The sequence below is a fragment of the Stegastes partitus genome, unplaced genomic scaffold (assembly GCF_000690725.1).
Source record: "Stegastes partitus isolate 25-593 unplaced genomic scaffold, Stegastes_partitus-1.0.2 Scaffold750, whole genome shotgun sequence".
NCBI classification, from domain to species: Eukaryota; Metazoa; Chordata; class Actinopteri; family Pomacentridae; genus Stegastes; species Stegastes partitus.
The window spans coordinates 285,391-312,215 of record NW_007578481.1 but is presented as its reverse complement, the minus strand read 5'-3'; the positions used below and the strand labels follow the sequence as shown (position 1 = coordinate 312,215).

At 40.6% G+C, this 26,825-nt stretch overlaps 2 protein-coding genes across 2 annotated transcripts in view; both read left to right on the top strand.

Moving 5' to 3' along the window:
- Positions 1–2,883, top strand: part of trappc5 (trafficking protein particle complex subunit 5) — a 9,122-nt gene extending 6,239 nt beyond the window's left edge. Inside the window, exon 3 of the mRNA XM_008291577.1 lies at positions 1,684–2,883. Coding sequence (XP_008289799.1) covers positions 1,684–1,980 — 297 coding nt within the window. The 3' untranslated portion in view covers positions 1,981–2,883. The remainder of the gene's footprint in view (positions 1–1,683) is intronic.
- Positions 2,884–3,732: 849 nt separating this feature from the next.
- mcoln1a (mucolipin TRP cation channel 1a) lies at positions 3,733–25,623 on the top strand. The gene is made up of 14 exons (XM_008291576.1): positions 3,733–3,887; positions 10,529–10,806; positions 11,845–12,012; positions 14,651–14,807; positions 16,872–16,953; positions 17,258–17,354; positions 18,744–18,843; positions 19,106–19,212; positions 19,461–19,610; positions 19,734–19,835; positions 20,849–20,971; positions 22,518–22,724; positions 22,905–23,035; positions 23,941–25,623. The coding sequence occupies exons 1-14, from the start codon at positions 3,860–3,862 to the stop codon at positions 23,975–23,977; spliced, it is 1,767 nt and encodes a 588-aa protein (XP_008289798.1). The 5' UTR covers positions 3,733–3,859; the 3' UTR covers positions 23,978–25,623.
- The last annotated feature ends 1,202 nt before the right edge of the window (positions 25,624–26,825 follow it).

The following is a 26,825-nucleotide window of genomic DNA, read 5'->3' as shown; positions in this document are numbered from 1 at the left end:
CTGAGATCAAGCACTTGATATACAAAGAAAGCAGTCAAAAAAATAAAAAATAAAAAATACCCCACTGAGTATTATGGCTTCATTCTACAAAAAAAATAAAAAAATAAATAATAAATCCTCGTGCCAGGAAAGTGGCTGATGATTAGCTGAGAAAGTCATCATCTTAGGGCTCAGAATGAGATCAGATGATGGTTGGAGTGGGAGATGGACATTGGTGAAACTGGCATCCTGGTGCTATAAATGAGAGGTGATTTCAGACTGCTGTAATGTTCATGGGTGGTGAAGCAGACATGACTAGTCAAAGTTTGTTGGTTTGTGAGGGCAGGCAGGTGGAGAATGACCACCGCTGCAGAAGGAAATGTGCAAGTATGTGAAGGAAGAAAGCATGAGCCAGCTTTAGTGCTGTGAAGTCGTTTGAACAGGCTAGAGATTTCACACCTATAATGAAAACACTTTAGTGGCTGTCCATCAGTCTTGGTTGAGAAAGTTGGTCAAGAGGATGGACAGAGAAGTTCAGCTAGATTGATATTCTGGTCAGAAAACGTTGACGATGGTGGATTGAGACCGGGGAAGGTTTTTAGGGAGTTGGTTGTTTGATGGATATGTGCAGAGAGAGGTACGGTGAATAACGTGGTGAAAGATGGTTGAAGGTCTGCCGGAAGAAGAACTTCATTAGTAATTCAGAACTCTGGGGTGTGGGGTTGGTGACATGAAAGCAGTTGAGAGAGTCAGAGGATGCTGGGCACATTTTACTCTTTTTAGAAACAATCATTAAGGACAGTGGTGATTTGGAATCTAGATTATATAACTCATTCATTCAGATTTTTTTTTTTTTTTTACAATGCACATGGCTTTGTGATACCACCCCTTCCTCTGTCAACTAATGTCTTGTACACTGCAAAGCCTGGTGGTACAACATTGGCACTGTGTGTCTTCTGTTCTTGTGAGAGTCATTTGTTTTCCTCTTTGGTTTTCAGTCAAGCATGAATGTGTTTTATTTGAACAAGCAAAAGCTCATGCAAAGCCATATCCTCAACAGGTTTTAATGGTTCTTACTGAACAAACAGCCACAGAAAACAATGTCAGTTTGACCTACAGATAGAGGACCATGGAAAGAAGCATTTTCTCAATTTTTCCTTCTTGCAATGCTGTTACGGGAGATATAGTAGGAAAGCATGATTTTTAAATTCAGAAAACGAACTTAAGCTTGGGCTTGCTGTTGACAATATCACACTGATCTTTCCTTTTCCTTACTTGATGGTCTAAAATCTGCTAAACCGGTGAGGACACCCGGGATGTTTCTGTGTGGAGTTTGCATGTTCTCCCCGTGCAGCGTGGGTTCTCTTCAGGTTCTCTGGCTTCCTCCCACGAGATCCAAAAACATGTTGAGGTTAATTGGTGATTCTAAATTGTCCGTAAGTGTGAATGTGAATGTGTTTGTCTCTAAGTGTAGCCCTGTGATAGACTGGTGACCTGTCCAGGGTGTCCCCTGCCTTCACCCTAACTCAGCTGGGATAGACTCCAGCCCCCCACGACCCTAGTGAGGATTAAGCGGTGTATAGATGATGGATGGATGGATGGTTTTAATCTCAGTGTATTTAGGAAACATGGGTCATAGTTTAAGTGTAGACCTGATGTGAACCTCCACCTACGTCCACCTCTGTCATGTTTTGTAATCCACAGGTATCTGTGTGGAGAGCGTTGTTTGGCAAGGAGGCAGACAAGCTGGAGCAGGCCAACGACGACGACAAGACGTACTACATCATTGAGAAGGAGCCCCTCGTCAACACCTTCATCTCTGTCCCCAAAGAGAACAGCACCTTGAACTGCGCAGCCTTCACCGGGGGCATCGTGGAGGCCATCCTCACCCACAGCGGCTTCCCCGCCAAGGTCACCGTCCACTGGCACAAAGGCACCACGCTCATGATCAAGTTCGATGAGGCGGTGATTGCCAGAGACAAGGCACTGGAAGGACGATAGAGACGAAGAGGATGACAGGATGGCAGGGCGTCTGTGAGCAGAGGCGTGAAGGGACTGATGACATGTCTGTAAAACCGTTTTTGGATTGTAAATTTAAGGAGAGCTTAAACTGAATGCACAAAAAAAACCCGAAATAAATCAAGCAGTTATTTTCATCACTGATTAACTGCAGATGAGTCCAAGTGATGACTGATGATTTATTTTTCATTTGGTCAATAAAAAATAATAATAATAATAATAATAAAAGAAAATTCCTGTTACAGTTCCCACACTCAGGCTGATGTATTTAGAGTTTCCATGTAATTTCAAATAGAACAGAACAGTATTTTTTTTGTTTGTTTTGCACAATGTATTAGCCTGACAACAGTTTTCAGGCCAATCAGCTGATGACTAACAGGATGACAGTTGTCTATACATGTTTGTATGAGATCATGGCAACACCAGAACAATCTATCAGTGCTGTAGTCGTTAGGTGGGGCCATAGATATGTATAATTCAAGAGTTTTTATTGTCATATGCACAGCAAAACAGGTATTTATACTGTGCAATGAAATTCTTATTCTGTTCATTCTCCCTAAGGAGAGTAAAACGGATGTCTGCCACGGAGGGTGCCATCTTTTCGTTTTTTTAATAAAGCCTTTATTATACATATCTATGGGTGGGGCAGCTTTACTTGTGTAACATATTAAAACTACAATTAAAGCACTATATTTATGCAAAAAAACTGTGTATACTTGTGTATTGCAAAGATAAAATGTAGATAGATGCAAATACAGAAGTGTTTTTTTGAATATAGTCATTTATTTTCATGAGCTCTGGAAATAATTGTTACGAAATCGTGGATGTTTTACGATACAGGATGGTTTAACTGGGAAATAAAATGTTGGGAAATCAAGGAGGAAAGGTGTGTCGTTTGTGCGTGAGGAGGACCAAGTACTTTTTGTTTCTGTTCAAAGTGCCACAAATGTGATTTTGAGTAGATTAATTGTAAAATCAGTTGCCAGAAATAGCTTATTTTTAATTTAGAAAAAGCCCAGGTGGACTGAATTTAGTGAATGACACATTCAGTGACAGCTGACAAAAACAGTGGCCCAATTTAATAGTTTGTCCTGACTGAGTTGAAAATAAAGACAGAAAAAATGATCACACATCTAACTAAACTGGTTGCAGCTTTTTCATTAAGTCACAAGAAACATCCAGTGTGGCATAAATCCAACAGAACACTGTGATGAAAAGTATGTTTGTGAAATGTATTTTACATTAATTGAGTTTAATACAAAATGTCTGAAGAAGCTTCTACTATCATGAAGATTGTCAAGTTTTGATTTTTTTTTGGAAGCTGTAGTATGCAGTGTCCTTAAACTGTACTGAATTATACAGTGTTCTGAAAAAGCTAAGGTTGCATTCAATAAATTAGGATTTAGAAGTTTCATTAAATACAGTAAATCAATAGAAATGTGACATTAATGTGACAAATTAGATGGAGATGGAGAATAATGTCACTTTTAGGAATAATAAAAACCTGATTCCTATTCACTCACAGTCAAACAAATAATATATATTATAATTGTAGTAATTTAGAATTTTAATTTATAAGAAATATAGTTTATGATATATTTAGAATAGACTGTCTTATGAATAACAGTAAATCAGTGTCCTACTGTAAACCTCCTGACACCTCAGAGCGCAGTCACGTGGTCACGTGGTGTCGGTCACATGACCAGACGGGGCGGACTGAGTTTGCGCAAAACGGTGGAAGCAGCGGCTCGACCCGGCTGCTGTTTTGTATGCAGTCATAAACAGTTACTACAATAGCAACAGTTTTTTTTTTGTTTTTAGCTTTTTCATTCACCTATTTATTGAGTTTTTTTCTAAACAAATGGCTGCGACAGGACGACGGGACTCTGGTAATGTACCGCTTTTAAATATAACGTTTAACTTAGCTTTTACTGTCGACTCTGTTCACATGCAGAGGTTGTTTTGCTTGTTAATACACAGGTGGTTCTTTGCTAATTTAAAACGGTTAAAATCTGCTTTTTAGTGTCCGAAATGTAAGTAGTAGTTGTTGAGGCATCAATAACATCGTCACCGTAGTCGTCACTGTGTTTCTACCCGGTCATCTTCTGGGCAGGTTCAGTATCATCAAGTGTGTTTTTCCCCACAAACACCTCCTTCAAGCATCAGTTTGTGCCCGGTGGTGACTCTGTGTTATAATCCTCGTTGACACTGTGAGATTTTCCCTGTGATCTCCTCCACAAGTCACAGAAACTTCTCAGAGGTGCACACGGCTGGAAAACAACAACAGAGAGGTCGTCAAGGCGTTTTATTTGTCACAGAGCAAAACACAGGGCAGGGAAACCCAATATAAACCTGTCAGAGATGGTAATTAGCTGCTTATCTCTCCCACAAGTCCAGCTTCAGAAAATGTAAAAAGATTTTCTGATTTTACACAAGTGAAAATGCAGTAATTGTTATAGGTTTCCCACTCAACTACAGGTTTTGTCTTAGAATTGCTTGTTAAATGGAAACAAGAGCAGAGTATCATCAATGTAGAGCTCATGTGATTAGTTGACAGTCAGTTTTTTTAAAATGCATTATGTGAGTCTTTTGAAAATATTAAAGATTCATTGTTCACGGGTTCCTAAATGTGAGCATTTGCTGCTTTTATTTCTTGCATTTTACCATAAATCGTTAACCTTTTGGATTTGGTTTGGATTTTTCAGACGAAACAAAACATTTCATGACTTGTTTTTAGGTTTGATGGACATTTTTCCCCATTTTTGACATTTATAGAGAAGCTGATCGGTGGTTTAATTGTAGAAGTAGTTGACAGATTAATTAAAATTGAAAATAATAGCTGCAATAATCTTAATGTGTGTTCACTAGTTTGAGCTTTATCTCCTTGTATTGCAGAGTGTAATTAGTAGATTATCTTTAAATTGAATCTGCTGACCTAGTCATATTATTACCGATTGGGGAACCGTACCTTGTGGGGAGTTTCAGTGGTTGCAGTGGTTGTGTTATTCCTTGGTCAAAAGGAAACTCATGTAAAGGTTCTCTCCAAGTGAGACACAGGTGTTGCACCACTTCAGCTTAAATCTTCTAAATCAGGTACATCTTGGTGCTCTCACTCTTTCATGCTTAATAATCACTCTAAGTCTGCTTCATAAGCTTCTTACGTGCGTGGTTGAGTCTGCAGGGGTTTTTTTGGTTGTTAATGGGGGTTGGTTGAATTATAACTCTGTTGTGAAAGATTCTTGGATTGATTGTTAAAGTTAATCTTGTAGTTTTACTTGAAAGATTGTAACTGATGTAAGTTTTTATGAAGCTTTTATGGATGTTTAATGTGGTTGTAAAGTGAAAAAATAAAAGCCAGGAAGTAAAATTTGAGTTAAGATAGAATTTTGAAATATTTCCTGGTCTGCCTGCAGAGCTGAGTCACGCAGATTAAGGCCTCCTTTATCTAGCATCACAAACAGTAAGTCAAGTTAAGGATCAATTCACCTAAAATATAAAAGGCTTTTTTTTTATTCCCACTCTTGAATAGTATCTTGCTGCATATGCAGAGGTTTTGAATTATGTGTTTCTAATTGTTGCTGCCACCAAGTGAACTGGAGCAAAGCCTGAAAGAAATATCGTGATGTTCAAAGCAATGGAAGTCATTTCTGTAGATGATAAAAGTATGAATGCTGATTTATAAAAACTAAATCTGTTGGTGGAGCCAATTAGCTGTTGATTGTTTCCTTTTGGTACTTTACTTGGTTGCTTCCCTCCATGATACTGTTTCAGAGATGGACATCTCAAAGCTTTAGCACATAAAATCTAAATTATCAGCCCTCGCTACTGACATTAGGGTAAGTAAGACAGTATACGTTTTATTTGGTTTGGTGATTTGGGTGAACGGTCATTTTAAGGCAGCATGATCAGGCCTGGGCTGCACGGTGGCTCGGTTGTTAGCACCATCGCCTCACAGCTAGAAGATCCCTGGTTTGCGTCCCAGTTAGGGTTCTCTCCAGGTTCTCCAGCTTCCTCCCACAGTCCAAAAACATGCTGAGGTTAATTGGTGATGCTAAATTGTCCGTTGGTGTGAATGTGAGTGTGCTTGGTTGTCTGTCTCTAAGTGTAGCCCTGTGATAGACTGGTGACCTGTCCAGGTGTCCCCTGCCTTCACCCTGAGTCAGCTGGGATAGACTCCAGCCCCCTATGACCCTAATGAGGATTAAGCGGTGTATAGATAATGGATGGATGGATCCGACCTTTCTCATCATAACTCCTGAGGAGAAACTAATCTAAACTTTTAACATGCTGCTAAAAAACAAATCTAAATTCGTATAAATTATCCCTTCCTACCTACAAATAACCCAGAATATGTTTAACCGCATATAACCTTTTTTGTTCAGGGTGTTTCCTGTCGTGTAGGCCTAAGTGGAAGTTTTGGACTCTCATGCTGTGGGTGGCCTCTCGCAGTGGAAGGCAAGGCTAGATAGAAACACTGATACCGAGTTGTTGACAGAGCTCCAGTAACACCAAGCGTTTCGATGGGCTGACAGCCGGCTGTCATTGTGTCTGCCAGCGCTCCACAGGCGACGGTGAACCAGACGAGCCGGATATTTTCATAGATTTATTCAGCTTGAGTGACTCTGTCGCTAAGTGTCAAACCTGGCCAGACGGTCAGTGGCGTGCACCCACTTTGTTTGTCTGATTGCTATCTGCCGTGACCATCAATACACTCCTCTGATCGGAGATATGGCCGAGCCTTTCACCCATTGTCTGCATGAAATGTTAAGTGATTGGATTCTTTCAGCAGTTTCTCATTCCTCTCTCCAAGGCACGCAACCCCTGTTATTAAAGCCGGCCCCAGAACGCCTGCCTCGCCTGTAGCTGAGGTGATTAAACTACTGTCAGTCTCAGATAATTGCGTTGAAGCCAGCTGTTCATCTGGATGTTACCAGCAGGTGTTGGTTAATGCAGAAAGGGATCCCTATTAATATGGCTTTGGATTACTGCAGAAAACTATCATAAAATCCCAGGTTTGAACTGAGACAGACACACAGATTGAAACCACATTACTAAATCACTGCCAGAATAGCAAGTGTGTCGAGTTTTAAGCAAACAAGAAACTGCTAATGGCTGCTTTAGCAACATTAAGCTAGATGAATTAATTACATGTAGACATTGTGTCTGCGTCACACCACAGTATATTTAAACCATGGCAGCTGTTTGTTTACATTAGATTATTAGTCGTCTACTTTAGCCACAATGATCCTCTTGCAAATTCAATTATGGGAAAACCTGATAAATACAGTGTCACAACTTAAAACGCTGGGATTGTTCCAGTCCTGCTGTTTTCTGTTTGATGCTCTTCTCTTGAACTCTCATCTTGTTGACACTAATATTGAACACCGGTGGTTTATGGCTCCTGTTTCACTTCTTGTTTCCTTTGGACAGCTCTGCTCAGCTTGCAGCTTGCTCTGCTGACTTGTTGTGTTTGATGAGTCGGGATTTATCTCGATTCAGCAGCGTGCAGCTTGCACAAGCTGACTGACACTACCTCGGATAAATTCCCCATTCCTTCCAGTAAAGAACACTAAATCACATGCTCTATTATCGTGTTTACTTTATGACCATTTTCAAGTTTATTACCGCAAGTCACTTCCTGCATGGAAAGGGAGCGAACTAGCTGACTGACCTCATTCTTTGCTGTTTCTTTTTAGCAGTCAGGTCAATCAGGCCTAAAACTTGTGACCAGTATTAGGTATGATCAGCCTACTTTGTGACTGGTAGCTTTTCCGTGAAATGTGGTCAGTTGCCGACAAGACGTGACACATTTAGCAGCCGTGTTTCTAACCGTGGGTTGTCCGCTCTGTCGTCGAGCTTAGTCACACTCTCTGGCTTCACCATGTCAAGTTACACTGACTGTCTGTGTCTATAATTCCATCTGTAGTTAACTTGTTTTCACTTTCTTTTTAATTGATGTCAGCTCTGTCCACAACATGCATAGTTTGCACATAGTAATCATTTAAAGATTAGTTTCAAAGGAGGATATTTTCTTTTTCAAAAGCTTTAAAGTCCATATAAATTGCTTGTCTCTATTTTCCTCACGTTACTTCCTGTGCAGCTTATTCTCATTGGAAACACTCCGTTTAAAATCAATCATTCATGTTTTCATTGTCTCGTGTGTGCCTGTGTGTGAAGTAGGACACTGTTGATTCATATCATGAACTAATGACGTGTTATCACATAGTGCTGCATTGTCACCTCCTAATGCTCAAATAAACTCGTCACTATTCATAAAACTGCAGAATGAGACAGTACGGGAGCCCTTGGGGTAATAATGAGCTAACAATAGAGCATATAGCTGTTGTGTTCGTGTCATTTCAGTTGAAAACTCGCAAACCGTCTCTTGCTGTTGCACATTGGATGAGTAAACATAACCAGTGGAAAGTAATGTGTCAGAATTACTTAAAAAGATCTTGCCGTCATACTTTCTGTAATTGGTAAACTCTGTTGCCTAGAAATTGGGATGGGTTTGTTCCATGTAACTTCAGACATGCTCTCCTCAGTTTCTTACTGGTGTCAAACCCAGTCGGGCCAGACTTCTGAAATACTCTGAACCATCTCAGGAATCTGTCTCACCTGTGCTGCTGCTACTACACTGACGTTGACACAACAGACATCTTGGGAAGATTTATCCCCTTTAACTGTCCCTGGTTGAAATACATTTCTACACCCAAGACTCACCCGGAAAAGAAAGTATGACTCCTCTCCCGCTGTAATAAGAAATGAAATGAAATGAAATGAAATGAAAAAAAATGAAATGAAAAATACTTTATTCATCCCAGAAGGGAAATTCAATCAAGAATGTAATAATATAAGTTTTACATTGTTTTTAGAGATGAATAAAACTACTTTAGAGGACAGCCCTGTCATTTTTTGTTGTATTTTTTTTGCATGAGTAACTTTGGAGTTGAACGGGTTAAATCACACGTGAAGGAATGGAGGACGTTCTCATGCCAGAGGGCACAGAAAGAAGTAAAACTGCACACACAGTGAAAGACACAAAGAAGGCGTCCGACTGAGGTGAAAGTGGCGAAAGGCTGACTGTTCAGGCTCAGCAGCACGTGTGGCGCAGACAGATGGAAGAAGTCTGTGTCACTGAGAGGAAAGTTGAGTGAAATGACTGAACTCAGCACTTTGGGAAGCTCAGCTCACGTGATCGGTGCTTTTTAACCCGTTTAAGTAGCCACAACCGTTGGACAATAAGGGCTCTTGTTCTCGGTGGTTGTCTCTGTGTTTTGCATTTAATACAGTGAATGCTTGAGTTATTGTGGCTGAATGTTTTGTAGATGTGCTGCACTGTGATGTAGATTCATTTACCATGTTCAGCATCTTAGACCACCGTTTTGGAACGTGGCATCTATGAATGAGAAAATGTTACACATCAAACATTGCGGACTCAGATGTCATGGATCTATCCTCTGTAGACTCTGATTGTCTTTACGAAAGTCCATAGAATAATCTTTGGTATTGCCAGAAATCAAACACGTTTATTAAATTTAAAAAATAATCAAACACACAAAAAAGACGTATAATTAATGAGTGATGTAAATGTTTCGTCCATTCTCCACTCACTTAATTCATCATGAAACATGACGCGTCAGTGTCTAGCCACCTGAAATAAACAATTTCATGGGGAAGCCCTTTGACCCATTAAACTGCTGTACTTCCTCATGACACGACAGTCAAGTTAATGTCAGCTGTAAAGATGAGGGAGGTCAGCAGAACAACACGAGAACACACCTTCTGTGGTGAAATGTTGTACAGTTCTGAACATTGTGACTCTGGTTTTGTAACACTGGCACATGCCAGCGCGGAGTGAAGATGCTGTGGGGAGGAAGAACTTCTGGGAGATTTACAGGATGTGAAAACAGGGCCTACCTCAAATGTATTTTGGTCATTTTACTTATCTGACGTATACTGTGCAGCATTGATGACTAAAATGAGAAAATTCATCAAGCCATGTGAAGATATATCTCCGTCAGTATCAGCCGATGAAGGCTCTCAAACAGTGTGTCAGCATACAAAACAAAATTAAGATTGACATACTTGATAAATGTGACAAACTTACACATGTAAGTTGAAGTGGCTTTCTTATTTTGCCGAGTAAAGATGGACATTTGAACAGAATTGTGTTTTAAGTGTGCGTCTGCCAACATCTCAGTAAGAGTATGCATAATAATAATATTTTAGTTCCACCGCAGAATGATGTTTTCTGCTATTAGGTGGGAAATATGCTCATATACTGGTACAAAATGAGTTGGAAAATATCAGCAAAATTGCACTCTTGTATTATATATGCATACAGGACTTCCAGAAATATCTTTAAGGTGTTTTTGAAACCTTTTTATGTTTCAGTGGAAAATCAGAGGTTCAATAGAGCATGTAGGCCAGTGGGATAGTTTCTGATAAAAGATTGAGGTTAAGTTCTTCGAGCACAAATGTCATTTACATCACTGAGAAAGCAAACGTTTTTTCTTCTGTCTCTCAGAGCGGGAGGGCCTGTCCGCCTCGGTGACTCATTACGGCTCCACAGACAGCAGCGGCGAACATGATCTCCAGAGTAACAGTCGAGACAGCAACCATAACAACCACAGGTTTCCCACGGCAACAGCAAGTCAGTGGGTCACGGCGGATCAGGAAGAGGAGGCCATCCGCAGGAAGCTGAAGTACTTCTTTATGAGCCCTTGTGATAAGTATCACGCTAAGGGCCGCAAACCTTTCAAACTGATCCTGCAGCTGCTCAAGATCATAATTGTCACAGCTCAGGTGTGTCAAATGTTACATCCACTGTTTTACTGTTTAGTTCTCCTCGTAATGTTGTTTTTCATCAGAGTGTCAGAACTACAATCAATTTGCTGTCCTGATTTTAATGAGCTTCTGATTCAATTGGTCCATTTTTTTCTTATTTTTAGATCAAAATAAGTTCTTACTCACAGCGAACTTATTAGACAAACTGACCAGAACTGATATTAAAGAAAAGGCTCAGAAGAAGGAGTGCTGTTGCTTTCGTTGTGGTTTACCCAATTCCTTGTTCCTTTTTATGCATTTTTGTTATATTTGTTCAACACATTTTAAAACTACAGCACATGCATTGTATCCTTTCTCAGCCAAAACTCAGCTATAAATTCATTTTGTCCATTTAAGCTGCCAGGAATCTAAAATACAAGAAAGATGACACAGGCTTAGATGGAAATCAGTTACAGCAGTTTAATGGTAATCACCCAAAATGTGCAGTTTTACAATTTATTTCGAAAAAAATAGAAGAAAATGTAATACATAAACCTAAAATACACTCCGTTTGCAAGAGCAAATAGTAATTGTATCCTAAGTTTTGTGCCTTTTTCATTTAAAAAGTCAGCCGTATAAGTATGTGTTTCATTATTGTTCATTTAAATAATAATTCACAGTTTTAAAACTGTCTTTCAAAAATGCTTTATGGTGCATTCAGACATAAATAAGATACATAACATTCAACAGGTTGGTTTGCATAGCAGCACTGCCAAAGTGATCGTATAATGTTTTATGTGAAACAGGCAGAAAAATAATTTTGCAGTCATAAATCTGTCCAGGCATTCCTTACTTACTGCCAGTGATTTATGAGGTGCAAAAACACAAAGATAACAGCAAGATTATATAATAGATAAACCATAAATTATGTCATATTTATTAAACACAAAGCCTGCTGTCTTTGAGGTGTATCTGGAACGTCTCAGGGTTCCTCTTTGTCTTGATATATTTCACTCTCCTTCAGCTTTTTCTTTAATTTCTAAAAGTTTCTTTTACACCTTCCCCTCTTTGCTGCAGTTAGTGCTGTTCGGCCTCAGCAACCAGGTGGTGGTGACGTTCAAGGAGGAGAACACTATGACCTTCAAGCACCTCTTCCTCAAAGACTACGATGAGTCCTCAGACGACTCTTTTGCTGTTTACACACAGCAGGACGTCTACGACAACATCTTCTACGCTGTGGAGCAGGTAAGCCTTGAACAAATGAAAAAGCTGCTCAGATCTGTGAAGCTACTTATTCGTATGAATGCTCCGATTTTTAGCTCGTACTTCAATAATAGTATTAGGCAGGTTGGTCGTAGCAGATCATTGAATGCAAAGAAATGATTCCACGTCAAGACTGGCGAGCTTGGACGTTGATTATTTGGCCATGTCAAGATGTTTAAAAAGAAAGCCAGGGTTTAGAATTAGAAAGCCAGGGTTTAGAATTAAAAACCCTCCTCAAGCAACACAAACAATACATTATACCAAATTCAGCTGTCAAAGGATTCATCAATCAAGAGATTTTGAGGAAAATATCATGATTTCAATCTCAGATCTGGTTAATTTTCCCAATGAAAGTTTAAGTCACACATTATAGGCTTAGGGACTCATCGGAAAGTTTAAAACCAACAATTCTTTTTATATTTATAGTTTCTTTCTCTGATAAATAATAACTAGAATTTGACATATTTTCTAATAATTTGTCTGTTTTTTTTTGTTGTTGTTGTTTTTTTTTAAATAATGTGCTTTTCAAAACCGCAGAAGGGTTTTGGGAAATCAGAGGGTTAAATATTACACACTGGTACGATGAGGATTTGTCTCTTTTTGGTTTAGCCCTGGTAATATTGACACATACCAACAAGTAATTCAGCATCCTGTATTATTATGTTTTCAACCTAGTGATCAATCTCTTCCACTCTTATAGTCCTACACTTTATAGCATACACCATGAACGTGTCATGTGTGCTATATGGCTTTTTGAGGACTTGTAGTATGCCTGGTAAAAAATTTAAAGGAAGGAGACATGTCTTCATACAGGCCAAGGTTTGGCTGTACCAGTATACCATGGTAGCTGAAGTGTCTACGTAGTGATTTAAAGTGTAAAAAGCTCATTCAATTACCACAGTAAAGCCACTGCAGCCAATCTCTTCTTTCTGATATAATGATTAATGACTGAATCAGTGTTTTCGTGAGTGGTAAAATACTACAGATTACATTTGTTCAATTTTGTCTTGACTAAGGGGCTAAATGCGGCTACTCCTGTGGCTGTGAGTGGAGAAAGAGGAATTGTTAAAAACAGCCTGCAGCTACACTGAGTAGATGTGTATCTGCTGAGCAGTTTTGATCAGTAGGTCACAGCTCGCTTCCTGTTTCTGCGTCTGTGCTGGTATGTTTTGAATGTCACGGCCAAATGATTTGGAGCATCAACAAGATAGAAAGAGGCATTCGGACAGATGTCAACAGATGTCTTTGTAGCTTCTAGACATGATGCTCAGTTACGTTGATGCACAAGGCTTGTCAGAAGAGTTCCAGGACTGGTGTCACAAAAGATATATTTCAAACTACAAATTACAAGTTTTCCCCTTCAAAGTAATCGCCAGCACGTCTACACAGAGATCCTGCGGCATTTGCTTCGTTCAGAAGAGGCGAGAGTTGTGGCGGGACAAGTGGTGGCTGCTTCACCATGACAACCTGCTCACAATGCCCTGAGCATCCGACAGTTCCTGACTGAGAAGAACATGACCGTGCTGGAGCAACCTCCCTACTCACCCCACCTGGCTCTGTGGGATTGTTTCCTCTTTCCCAAGCTCCAGGGGGTCATCAAGGGGACCCGTTTTGAAGACGTTGACGACATCAAGATAGCTGTGACGACAGAGCTGCAGAGGATCCCGGAGGAATCCTTCCAGGAGCGCATGGCGGCGTGGCAGAGAAGGCTGGAGAAGTGTGTTAGACTCTCGGCGGATTACTTTGAACGGGAAAACTCGTAGTTTGTAGTTTGGATTTGAAATATATCTTTTGTGACACCAGTCCTGGAACTTTTCTAACACACCTTGTGAGTACCAGAGAAGAAGTCAGGCTTTCACCAAAGGTACTCTGGGACCATGAATGTGTTTGCTATTGATCCACAAGTTTAGACATTTCAGTGCGAACCAAAATGGTGAACGTACTGACACTGTCAACCCTGGATGAAAAAAAATGGAGTCACTGGTCAAAATCGGAGTTGGATAAATGGCGCTGTTAGAGAGGATGTTAAAACTAGCCAGTCCCAGAACAACTTAGATGTTTGCCGTCCCTACTGAGTTAAAAGACAAAGGGGACACTGACAAGGTGACCTGCTGCTGCTCAGTGATTCCTCATTAATGTGACTATTTGTTTAATATGACAACAGGTGAGATTCAAACAGCAAAGTGAGGAGTAAAGACAGACAGAAAAAGTGATTTTATTGAATCTCTAGATTGTTTATACTGGAGACACTGCTGCTACAAGTCGAGGCTACAGAAACAAACACAGTTCATTTGGTGAGTTGCACAACAAGCTATAGACAAAAAGACAAGTTTAGTTCTTGTATGTGACAGAGAGCAAAGCAGGTTTTCACCTCCACTGACAGGAGACTGACTGTTGGATCGTTTGTATTCATATGTGCCAAACCATCATACCAACCATACAGACATGAGCTGAGCACAGAGCAGTGAATCTGATCCCAGAGCTGACCAAACAATGCAGTTCTTTCTGTTCAGTCTTTCTCCTTCTTCCTCTCACGTCTGTACATTTATGGAGTAAATTCATTAAGCTCTTGGATGTGCACAGATCCTTTTCACTTCCTCTAATCTCACCCTCTTCCCAGTATCTGTCCCTACCGGAGACATCAGTGGGACGCTACGCATATGTCTACAATGTTGGCGTGAACGGCAGCGCGCTGTCCCTCTGCCAGCAGTATTACAAGAAGGGAGACATCGACCCAGCCAACGACACGTTCAGGATCGACCCTCAGGTCCTCACAGGTACAGGAGCTACTCTGTGCAGTGTGAGGGAGGTGTTTCTGCACTGCGATTAACAGATCCTGAAAGCTGTCCTCAGCTCTGCGTAGCGCTAACGTGTGAACTTTTTCTCAGCCTGACAAGTCGCTGCTTCTGTGGAATAACAGTTCACATTTAATAATAGGAGCAGCGGCAGTTGTGAGGGTCGCATTTAAGCAGACGTGTCACGTTTTAAATAAAGATCGTTTGTCACGTTACGTAAAAGCTCACCACAAGCATTCATGCCTGTGTGTGTTAACACAAAGCTCATGCTTCCATTTAAGTGCAGAACAAACACAAGAAGAAAGGATAACTGTGCAAAGGGACACCAATTGAAGAAGAATGTTCTAGTGAAGGTGCTTCATGCATAGTTTGCATATGGTTTAGACGTCAGATGTCAAACAGAGTTCAGTTATCTGCAGACTGTCCGGGATGACAGTCGTCGCCTGACGGAGCGTCACCAACACATCTGTGGCTTCAAAAGGAAACGTCTGAGGAGGAATGTTTGAAAATCCTCTAACAGCTGTCATGCTGGTTGGATTCTCAACAATGTGCTACTCAGGCTTTTTTTTTTTTAATAAGTCTTTAAAATAAATAAATAAGTGTAGAGTTACAATTTCAGAAAAAGGGGGGAAAATATATAGTTTCACTTGGCATTACTGTATATGTTTCACAAAATGCGTAATTTAGGTCATAACATGCAGCACTAGTCACATTTTGTTATCTTAGTTATATAGACAATGAATTTAGAGGTCTGTGTGCAGATATTTTAAACTTGAATTAATAGAAACACTATGTATCACTTTAAGGTAATTTCCTACTTGAAATATTGACTTTGGGCTCCAAGGTGGCTCGGTGGTTAGCATCGTTACCTCGCAGCTAGAAGGTCACCGGTTCGCGAACACGAATCCGCTTTCTTCGTGGAGTTTGCATGTTCTCCCCGTGCAGCGTGGGTTCTCTCCAGGTTCTCCGGCTTCCTCCCACAGGGTCCAAATACATGTTGAGGTTAATTGGTGATTCTAAATTGTCTGTAGGTGTGAATGTGAGTGTGCTTGGTTGTCTGTCTCTAAGTGTAGCCCTGTGATAGACTGGTGACCTGTCCAGGGTGTCCCCTGTCTTCACCCTGAGTCAACTGGAATAGACTCCAGCCCCCCACGACCCTAGTGAGGACTAAGCGGTGTATAGATAATGGATGGAATATTGACTTTATGTAGGTATTGTCATATAGTTTTTCATTTCAACTAAGGCGACTTTTGCTCTCACTCTGGAGTACGGCGGCCAAAACTGTAATTATTATTATTATCACTGAACTGCTGCCCTTTTAAGATTTTTTGGATTGACCTTTTACTTTAACTGTTAAACTTTTAGCAAATGTTGCCACATAAATGAGGTGATTCTGGTTGCTTGGAAACAGCAGCATATCACCTGTCCATTTAGCATTTATAAGCAGTATGTCAACGTTGAAATCGTTGTTTTTAACACATTATATTGCAGCTATAAGCAGATATAAGTGTGTAATAATGTATTTTCTACCCATATGTAGACAGATAATGCATTAAAATATATATAGAACAAGCATATGTTACATAAAGAGAAACTCTATTTGTTGTTTACTTTATGTTGTGTGTTATCAACCATTTTTAAATTAGTGTCTGTAAGGGCTACAAGGGGAATAGGTTAAATTAAAATGCTACTAATCACTGTTTAGCACCAGCGTTTTTGTGTATGCAACCGTATTTATTTGCCATATGCACAAGCCCAGCCAGAGAAGGTGTTGCGTGCCCTCGGAGCTTCTTACTTCCTCATATGTGTATTTGAGTCAGATTTTACCAGAATATGAGGAAGTAAGCTTCACAGATGAAACAACGTCATTTTAAAATCTTTCTTCACCTCATATCAGAAGTATGTGACACACTGAGATCGGCTTCTAGTAAATCTAAAAAGATCTATACTTGTTTTGTGTTAGATTTTTCTGTATGTGAAGAACAAGTTAAAAAAAACAAACTTGCTGATCATGCTTTTTCTCTGTTTATCCTTCACCATCCTCAGAGTGTGTAGGTGTGAACCCTCTGTCAGTCCCTCCAGCTCCACTCACCAACAGCTACAAGAACTTTACACTCGAGTTCCACAGGTAAGGCTTCATTTTTCACATGGCTTCGGCTTCTCCTCGTTTGGCCTCCGCTGACGAGATTATCTCTGCGGTATCTGATGATGACCTTCCTCAGGTCCCTTATCTCTGCTGCACGCAAAAACACATACAAGCATGTATACGAGGTCACTGACCCAGAATTTGTTGGTTAAAAAAAAAAAAAAAACACACAGACCTTTGCATAGTTGTGTTTTTGGTCATTTTTAGTCCCACTTGTAACAAAACAAATGAATAACTTGGATTTGTGTTTGATTCCGTCTCAGTTTTTACCTGTTTGTTTTTCAAGGCTGATAAATGTGACCATACAGTTCCAGCTGAAGGCGATTAATATACAGACCATCATCAACCATGAGATCCCAGACTGCTACACGTTTTACATCACAGTGAGTTAAAGACACACCCACACCTCCAGAGGTAATAACAGCAGGCTGGTTAGAGGCAGACTTGTAAACACAGAGCTCATGGTTTAATTTCCAGCCTGCTGAAGGACTTTGAGATATCCAGCAGCAGCAGTGACCTTCACAGAATTATATGTCCATCATTTAATCATATAGTTATGTAACTAGAGCTCAACAGTAAAACAAAACAAGTCACGGATGGAGCATGTTTCCTGTTTTACACCATTTTCATGTGTCCTGCAGTAGTGATAACTGAACCCAATTAATACATTTCTGTTGGTAAATGTATTCATGTTAATTATACATAGACAGTAAATAACTACATTTATTTAATTTACTTGTTCTTGTGCTTCCAACACAGTCAGCCTCATTTCAGGAGAACTCACACGTAATAATGTTAAATATTGCATTCATTTAGGAATTACAGCCATTCCCTACAAGCTGTCATAATTGTAAATATAAATATTGTTTTTAGTACTTGGATGACTGCCTGCAGCACCAACGTTTCTTTGCCTCAAGGTGCTCTTTGGTTGTTTTCGCTGTATGTTTTGGGTCTGTATCCATCTGCACTGTGAAGCACCATCCTGTCATTTGACTCTGAGCAGAAAGCATTGAGCTGTACACTTTAGAATTCTGTTTCTTCTGTCTGTGCTCACGTCATCATTAACATCAGTGACCCAGTTCTAATGGCAGCCATGTATGTCCATGCCGTAACTCTACCTCCGCCATGTTTGACTGGTACTGCTTTGGCTAAGGAGCTTCTCCTCCCGTTACCCTGGTACAATTTAATCTGGGTTTCATCTGTATGAAGAATCTTGTTCCAGGACTCTGAAAGATTTTTTTAGATGTTTTCTAGTGAGCTACAAGTCACTAGTGAATTCTCTCTTTCTAAGAATGTCCCCAATTATTGATTTGGCCACTGCTAAAGTTTCTATGATCTAACTGAAAGGTCTGTTTAGTTTTTTCATCTGAATAATGGACTCCTTCCCTTGCATATTTGGGCCACATATTCCCATGAGAATTCCCACGAACAGCTACCAAATGCAGGTTCAACTCTTGGTATCAACCCCAGACTTTTTATGTCCCTTACCCATCACGAAATAATAAGGAAACACACCGCACCTGGCAATGAAATTGTTTATCAGTCAGTTGTGTAATTACTTTAGAGCCAATAAAAATGGAGGGAATAAACATTTTTTTAAATGTGACCTTAACTCCTCAACAGTTTATGTAATATTTTTGTTGAATTCCTTGAATTAAAGCTGAAATTGTGTAACCATAATGTTTGATTGTACTTTTTTTATTTTCTAAAATACTGTTTTTCCATAAAGCTTCAAAAGATATGAATTACGTGTTGTCTTCTCCCTCTTCCAGATAGTTCTGGACAACAAGGCTCACAGTGGCAAAGTGAAGATCCAGTTAGAAAACCAGGCATCAATAAAGGAGTGTCGAAATCCGAGTGTCTCCGGACAGGGTAAGATGCCAGATCGGTGGACGGTTCGTGAAAAGATGAGCAAGCAACATAGCTGATGAAACTAGTAGCAAGCGAGCATAAGTGAGGAAATGAGTGTTAACAGTTGCTTACAGTTACCATTACTGAACCAACAGGAAGCTTCAGTTACACAAGTTATTTATACGTCACACCGTAGTAGTAGGGGTGTACTGTGGCTACAATAAAGTGAGCTATGGCTTACAGCTTTTCTTTTCTTTTTTTTTTGTACCCTTTAATCCCCCAGTTGGGAACTATACACGTGTAGCGTTTGATGTCACTGTGGCTCTGGTGTGTACGCTGTCACTGCTGCTGTGTGGGCGCTCCATACTGAGAGGCATCATGCTGCAACAGGTAAGGAGAGACCGTTACAACCAAAGAAAAACAGAGTGAGAGCTTTGAGCATCGCTAGCATCAGTCCATGCAATGTCATGCTTTAAACGGTAAAAACACAGAGCTAAAATCAAGAGAAATAGTGACAGAAAAGTCAAAATGAGTGTGTATATTTATTGTCCGTGAAGGTGCAGCCGTTTAAGTGCTGATTACAGGTACCAATCATTTTAATGGTTTGGCTAATACCTCTGTCTGCCTCTGCTTTTCAGGAGTTTGTGCAGTTCTTCAGGGAGACTCTGGATCGTAAGGTGTGCTGGGCAGACCGGCTTGAGTTCATTAACGGCTGGTATATTCTCCTAATCGTCAGCGACATCCTCACCATCACCGGCAGTATCATCAAAATCGGCATTGAGTCTAAGGTCTAACATCAGCTACAGATTTTCTAGGCTGTTTAACATGCTGCACTTGTAGCCATTTGCCTTATTTATAATGTTTTGTCAAGAGAATTCATACTATGTGTTTGTTATGTTGTCTTCCAACAGAATTTCTCCTCCTATGACCTCTGTGGCATCCTCTTAGGAACCTCCACTCTCCTGGTGTGGGTGGGAGTCATTCGCTACCTCACATTCTTCCAGAAGTACAATGTAAGTCACTGATATTGTAATGGACAAGCCTAGGGCAAACCTGGTCGCAGCATGAGGCCCTTCTCCACTCTTCCCACTCCCAAGAAGGCCAGCAAGATGGTTGCAGGAGCAGAGCCCTAAATCAACAAAAAGAATATCCTAAAACTCCCTCACCTAATAAAAAAAAACCAATGCTCAAACAAAAGACAGGTTTCTGCCCTAACTTTCAAGAAAACAACATAAGAAACAAGGAGACAAAATGGATGCTCAAACATGTGCTTCTATATACAGGTGCATATTTACAACACGCTCCTAGTTTTTATCGTCTAACACGCTGCACAAGATATACTCAGACCTTCCATCCATCCATTATCTATACATCGTTTAATCCTCACTAGGGTTGCGGGGGGCTGGAGTCTATTCCAGCTGACTTAGGGTGAAGGCAGGGGACAACCAAGCACACTCACATTCACACCTACGGACAATTTAGAATCACCAATTAACCTCAACATGTTTGTGAACTGTATGGAGGAAGCCGGAGAACCCGGAGAGAACCCACGCTGCACGGGGAGAACATGCAAACTCCACACAGAAAGATCCTGGGTGTCCTCACCAGGACGCGAACCGGCAACCTTCTTGCCACTGCGCCACCTTGCAGCCCCTACTCAGACCTTAACAATACTAATATTGCTGTATGACACACAAGGTCCTACACATTCTACATGTAACAGGCTGGCTTTTGTTGGGCGTGGGAGAGAGAAGAAGAGGGAGAGGAGGAGGTTTCCCTCTGTTTAAAAAGGAGGAGAATAAACTTCTGCCATCTTAAAAGGCAGACACACATCAAAATACAATAATATGATCCAGGGTCGTAACAATACTCTGGTTCTCATCTTCTGATAATGTTGTAACTTGCTGCTGATTTAATTACTTTGCAGAAGGTGAGAAAATGTTCCATCTAAACGCACTGATGTGATAAACTCAGGTAATCTAAGCTCGCTGCTCTCTCTCACACTGTAATTTGATCTGTGCTGCAGATCCTGATAGTAACACTTCGAGCAGCTTTCCCCAACGTGATTCGGTTCTGCTGCTGCGTGGCTGTCATCTATCTGGGCTACTGCTTCTGCGGGTGGATCGTCCTGGGACCGTACCATGTCAAGGTGAGCAAGACTGAAATCTTCTGAACAGGATTGTGATCAGTATTTGGTGTCACAAAACAACTTAAGTAAAAATGTCAGCAGCACCTGTTTTTAAACATATACAGTCGTGACTTGATAATCTGAACCTTAACAGTCAGAAAACCTTGCTATCTGACAGGTTTTTAGGAAAAACGAACGGAACCCATAAAAAGTAGCCTTAACAAACCCACAGCCTTGGATTCCGACTCTGACAACCTAACCCTAACCCTAACCCACCGACAAGGATAATATTATCTGATTTAAGAATCTGACAGATTGGTTACGTTCAGACTGCAGGACTTAATGCTCAATTCGGATTTTTTTGTGAAATCCGATTTTTTTTGTGAGTTTGTTCACATTTCCAATTAAACACGACTTGTATGTGATCTGCTGTATGAACTTCATACGACCCAAAAGTGTTCCGCATGCGCAGAAGAGGACACGACGATGCAGTGAGCGTGCTCAGTGTTTGCCAAAGTAAACACGGATGGTAACGGTGGAACGTACCTGCCACTCCCCCAGCGCCACCAATGGTGGAAACAGAGCTGTGACCGCAATCCTAAACTGGTGTGTTCCAGCCACTTCCTCCCCGGGGTGTAAGTGACTGGAACGTGCACAAGCGCACTGGTCAATTAGGCGTGAAATCCAATGATGCATAGTGTTCTAACAATACATTAGTTATTATAACAACTATAAACAATAAATATTAACAACAAATGAGCCTTCAAGCATCAAGCCCTCCTTGTATCTCGACCTCCGTCTTGACAATCCAACAGCCTTGCTATCCGACATAAAAGAAGGTTTTACATTTAGTGTCAGATTATGGAGTCACAATGTAGGATAAATTGTATGAGTCATCTGTGTCTCTAAGAATTAAAGGTTAATCTCATGTCAGCCAAACAAATGCCATCATGCCAATCTGGTGATAAATGTTTATAACTCTTCATTAATTTATTTAAACTATTCATTGATATACAAAGTGAGCTTACAGTATGGTGCAAAAGAGTGATTTTATTTAACAATCTTCGCGTTTTGTGTCTTGTAAATGCATATGTTTTATTTGTTTTCTCTCGTTTTACATCACTTTTGGATACTTGTAGTTTGTAATTAGTTTTGACTCTCTACATAATCTGTACCGTTATAAGAATCTATCATTTCTGTAAATCTAAGAGCCTCTTAAACACAGTGCATCCGTCAGTTGTAAGTTGACGTAAACATTCTCGTTCTATCAGCATACGTACCAAACCAGCATTCAACCAAGAAGTATCCCGTATCCTCTATAGGCTGTGTGTCATAGATGATGCCGTTTCTGCACCAACCACAAAAAGTGACTCAGTAAAATGCTGCACTCCAGAGTTGAACCAGAGAAAACTAAGCTCAGCTGTTTCCCTGTTCCTCCAGCGGTAGATGTCCTGAGTTGATGCATTACACAGAAATTGCTGAAGCCACATTTCTTCAGTTTGTACCGTCTTCAGGAAGTTGCTCCTTACTAACTGAAGGATTTCTCTCCATATCTTAACCTTTGCAGTTCCGCTCTTTGTCCATGGTGTCGGAGTGTTTGTTCTCCCTCATCAACGGGGACGACATGTTCGTGACGTTCGCGGAGATGCAGGAGAGCAGCACTCTGGTGTGGCTCTTCAGTCAGGTTTACCTGTACACCTTCATCTCCCTCTTCATCTACATGGTGCTGTCTCTGTTTATCGCTCTCATCACCGGAGCTTACGAGACCATCAAGGTAGGACGTTATCGCAGTTAAAGGAGAACTCCACTCATAATGTCACCACAAGGAGAATTCATATCCAGAGTGTCATTTCCTCCTTCTTGCTCAGACACAGTAAAACCCACAGAGTACAAAGACACAGGAGAAAAATACGACATATAAATAACCATAGTATATTTACGCAAATTTTCACAGCACCAAACCCAAGAACCCATCCACATTACGGACCTGCACGCCTTCATAGCAGAGTGTACGGATGCACCAAGCTCTGGGAAGTTCAGGGGTCTGGAAACCTCGCCGTGCTCCTTCTTCTGCTGCTGTGACAGGTGAGTGTTTATCTTACAATAACAGGATCAAGGTGTAGCAGGTGAAGAGCAATCTGATCGTATCCTTTTTTTTCTTTAAATAAATGTGATCGCAAAACTTTACTGTCATAAAGATTGCAAAGGGAATGACAAGCCAGCCAAACTTAAATTAAAAATAAATAAATAGATAAATAAATAAAGGGAGGGAAAATCCCCTGAGGCCAACAGCACAATGAGCCTTTGAAGCTTTGCACACCCCATCAGCTAAACCAAACTTACAGGATAAAGCCATGAAAACGCTATCATCACCCCCAGACAAAGAAGCAACTAAAACAAAACTTGTATCGGTCGCATTTCTAAAACTGAAACCAGACAGTAGGAGCATGAGAGTGTTTCTGCATCGTCTGTTTAGGTTTTAATTATCAGCTTGGACAAAGTACAGCTGAAGAAAACCAGGTTACAGCAGATATGAAATTTAAAGGAAATGCACATTATGACCAGCAGAGGGAGCACATACCGGCATGTAAACAACACATCAGGGACGATTAAAACCAGACAGCAGCAATAAAACATTAGAAAATACATTTGAGCTACAAACAAAAACAATTAATGTGAGGACCTTTGCTATATATTCAGCTATACTGTCTGAATCTCTGCTGTCATTATATAAATAAATGCAAGGGTTGTAAATACTTTTGAGGTAGTATTAGTCCAGTGAACATCAGATCTGAAACGTATAGCATTTCTACAATGTTTTTGTAATTTTTTTTTATTGTCTGAGCTCATTTGGTAATATTTTCTGACTGTTTTTGTAAATATCACTATTCAGCGACTCTAAATACATGATTATACTATCAAACATAAAGACTGCAGAAAACCGTTGCATGAGCTTTTTCTTTTTTTTTTTTTCCTGTGATCTCCAACAGAACAACAACATATGAAGATGTCCTGCTGGTGAACTGAAGTTGACCTCAACGACCTCAAACGCCTCACTCGCCCCCCCTGCTGGCCAACAGGGAACACTCGCACACTCCTGACAGCACTGTGTCTGCATCAGTGTACTGAATCTGGGTCAAAGCTCTGAAAAGGGGGGGAGTCGCCATCAGCCGGACCAGCGCTCCACAGCCTTCTTATCGGACCTCTTATTTTTCTTTGACTCTTTGGAGAAGGAGCTGTGAGCCGAGGAAGGGCCGGACCTTAACTCTGTATTAATGGGACGCAACGTGGGCGACTAGCGCACAGACATTTCTCTAGTCTCCTGTTTGTTTTAAGACAAAAAATACAGTATTTTTTTCGATGCACAATGCTGAAGCAGCAGCACGGCCTGTTGTTAAGAGACCAGGTGAGCCATAGTGATGACTGCAGCACTGCACACTCGGTGCCGACTCTTTTTTATTTTTCCTTTTATAGAATTTCACTACAATTACCTCCTAAGAACAAGTGAAGTCTTTCTACACCTCTCAGACCATATTTACCGTTTTCTTGCTCCCAACTAATTGATTCCAAACAATATAATGTCCCTTAAAACTGCAGGAATCAAGACGGGGCAAGACGTTTGTAGTATTCTGTCTCGTTTTTAGACAATCAGATAGCATTCAGAGATATATTGGACCACACATAGACGTCCGATGTGAGATTTCAGACGTGGAATCGACTTGTTTTTATATTTAAAGTTTCAAACAGCGTCTTTAGCTGCATCACTTTGCCTTCAAATGTGGATTCTTAGTTTAGTTTTTTTTATTGCTGCACTTTGTTGCTCTGGTGAATTGTGTGATGTGATGCTTTTATCTCGGTAATGATCAGCGTAATGGGATGCACTCATTCACTAATGAAGCACTCAGCGTTGCCTGTGGTTGGCTACGACAAGGCAAAGCTGCTCTCCTGACCCGTGTTTCTTTAATGATGTCGAAGTATTATCAAGAAAATCCGACTTTGTTCTTTGTGCAGAAGTTATAAATGTTACCCCCTCGTCCTCTCCATTTATGGACAACACTGACGGCCGTTAACAAACTGCATCTGACGTGTTTTCCCTGGAACAAAAAAAAAAGAATGGACTTGAAGGAAACAGAATAACGTCCTGTCATAGTAACTCGCAGAGCTTTTTAGTCTTTCGCTGTTTTAGTAATGATGATGCCTTGTCGAAAACTGTTGCCTTTTCGTGGAAGCTTGAATAATCCAGATTTTACTTTTCCTTGTACCGCATAAAACGCACAGTAGTTAAAAGAGTCTGAAGAGATGATCTCTGCTCCAATCAGGAACGCATTAACGAAGTGTGAGACGGCAGTAATTTTTCAGTCATCTCATATTCTGTCTGATAGATAAGCTAATCACTGTCATATTGAAGCCAAAAACATCAAATAGAAAATTGGATTTAGATGCCAAACGTATCCACGGCCTTAACTTTAAATGGTATGACGTGTATGATGTTGTCTTGTATGACCAAGATGTACCTTCCCTACTGTTTGATGGTGTCATGTTGTTGTTGTTTTTTTAATACACAAATTGTCTGCACTTGAACTGTACTTGAGAGAGTTAAGATATACTGCCAAACAACAGATTAAAGCCTCCCAGGTCATCTTTGATATTAAAACAGTTTTATGATGTCTCCACTAACTTGACGTCTGTTGTAGTGACGCTGACGTGTCAGTAGAGGGAGAAAGTAGCTCATGTGTCTGGATTCTGGATATAAGTTTATTTTTATTCTTTGTTTGTTCAAAAGGGAACATTGGGGAGGGGGATTTAAGAGGAACTATCATTCTGTCGGGGTGAATTCTCTGCATGTTTCCGCTGGAAGGCTGCAGCACAGAGCTCCACAGAAAGTAAATTACAATTCTGGATCTTCCCCACTTCAGAACGGGCCGATATGATGAGCTCATTTCCTGGTTGCTGAGCTTCTCGAGCGAGGGCTTGGCAGCTGATGTAGCACATCTTTGCCTTCCACCCATTTAACCTAATATCATCATGCATTATGTAGGAGCCTCATGTTGGGGAGTGTGTGAGACAGAAGGAAAGGTTGGTAGTTTAATGCGTTTCATAAGCACGCTTCACTTATCTTCCTGGAGTAGAGACTGTCTGTTTGCATGATGTGTGTATGTGCAGGAATATTTCACTCAGTGTCTTTTGATGCACAATGAAAGCCAAAAGGGAAAAGCTCCTAATGGTCTATCAATTGTAGTGGCAGTCTGCTGCTGTCAGTTGTGGTCCATTGTTGATGCCAGTTTGATCTCAGTTTGAGCTGAAATGTTGCTCCACTCATTCGATTGTGACTGAACTTCGTGGCCTTATGTATTAACAAAGCATCTCAGATCAAAAGCACAGGCCGGCAGCCGCCACCGTTTCCTTTTCCTCTCGTATGTAGCGAAACTGCAGGCGGCTGAGTTTGTGTTTGGTGTGTCACTGTGTGTGTGTGTGTGTGTGTGTGTGTGTGGGCTTGTCGAGTGTGTTTCGTGCCCCAGGCGGTGTGTTCAGCTGTCTTTACTGTGAGGTGTTTGGGCAGATGGGTATCCAGACCACACTGGAGAAACTGATTTAAAAGAATTCAGTTTGTATATAAAAGCCCTTCAGAATTTTCAGTCTATCCTAATTCTGTTAAGGTTTTTTTTTTTTTTCTTACCAGAACCCAGTGCTGAGCCACACCCTGGTGTAACGACATTATGAAGCAATCTGAAATGGATGGGCAGGATGTGTGGGGATTTAGCAGCTTTTTCAGCTCCACCAAATAATGATGGATGCCATTAGTGTCTCGTTTAGTCAAATGCTAGAAGGAGTCTAAAATCCTTTACTGATGGATCCACACATCCCAAGAGCAGAA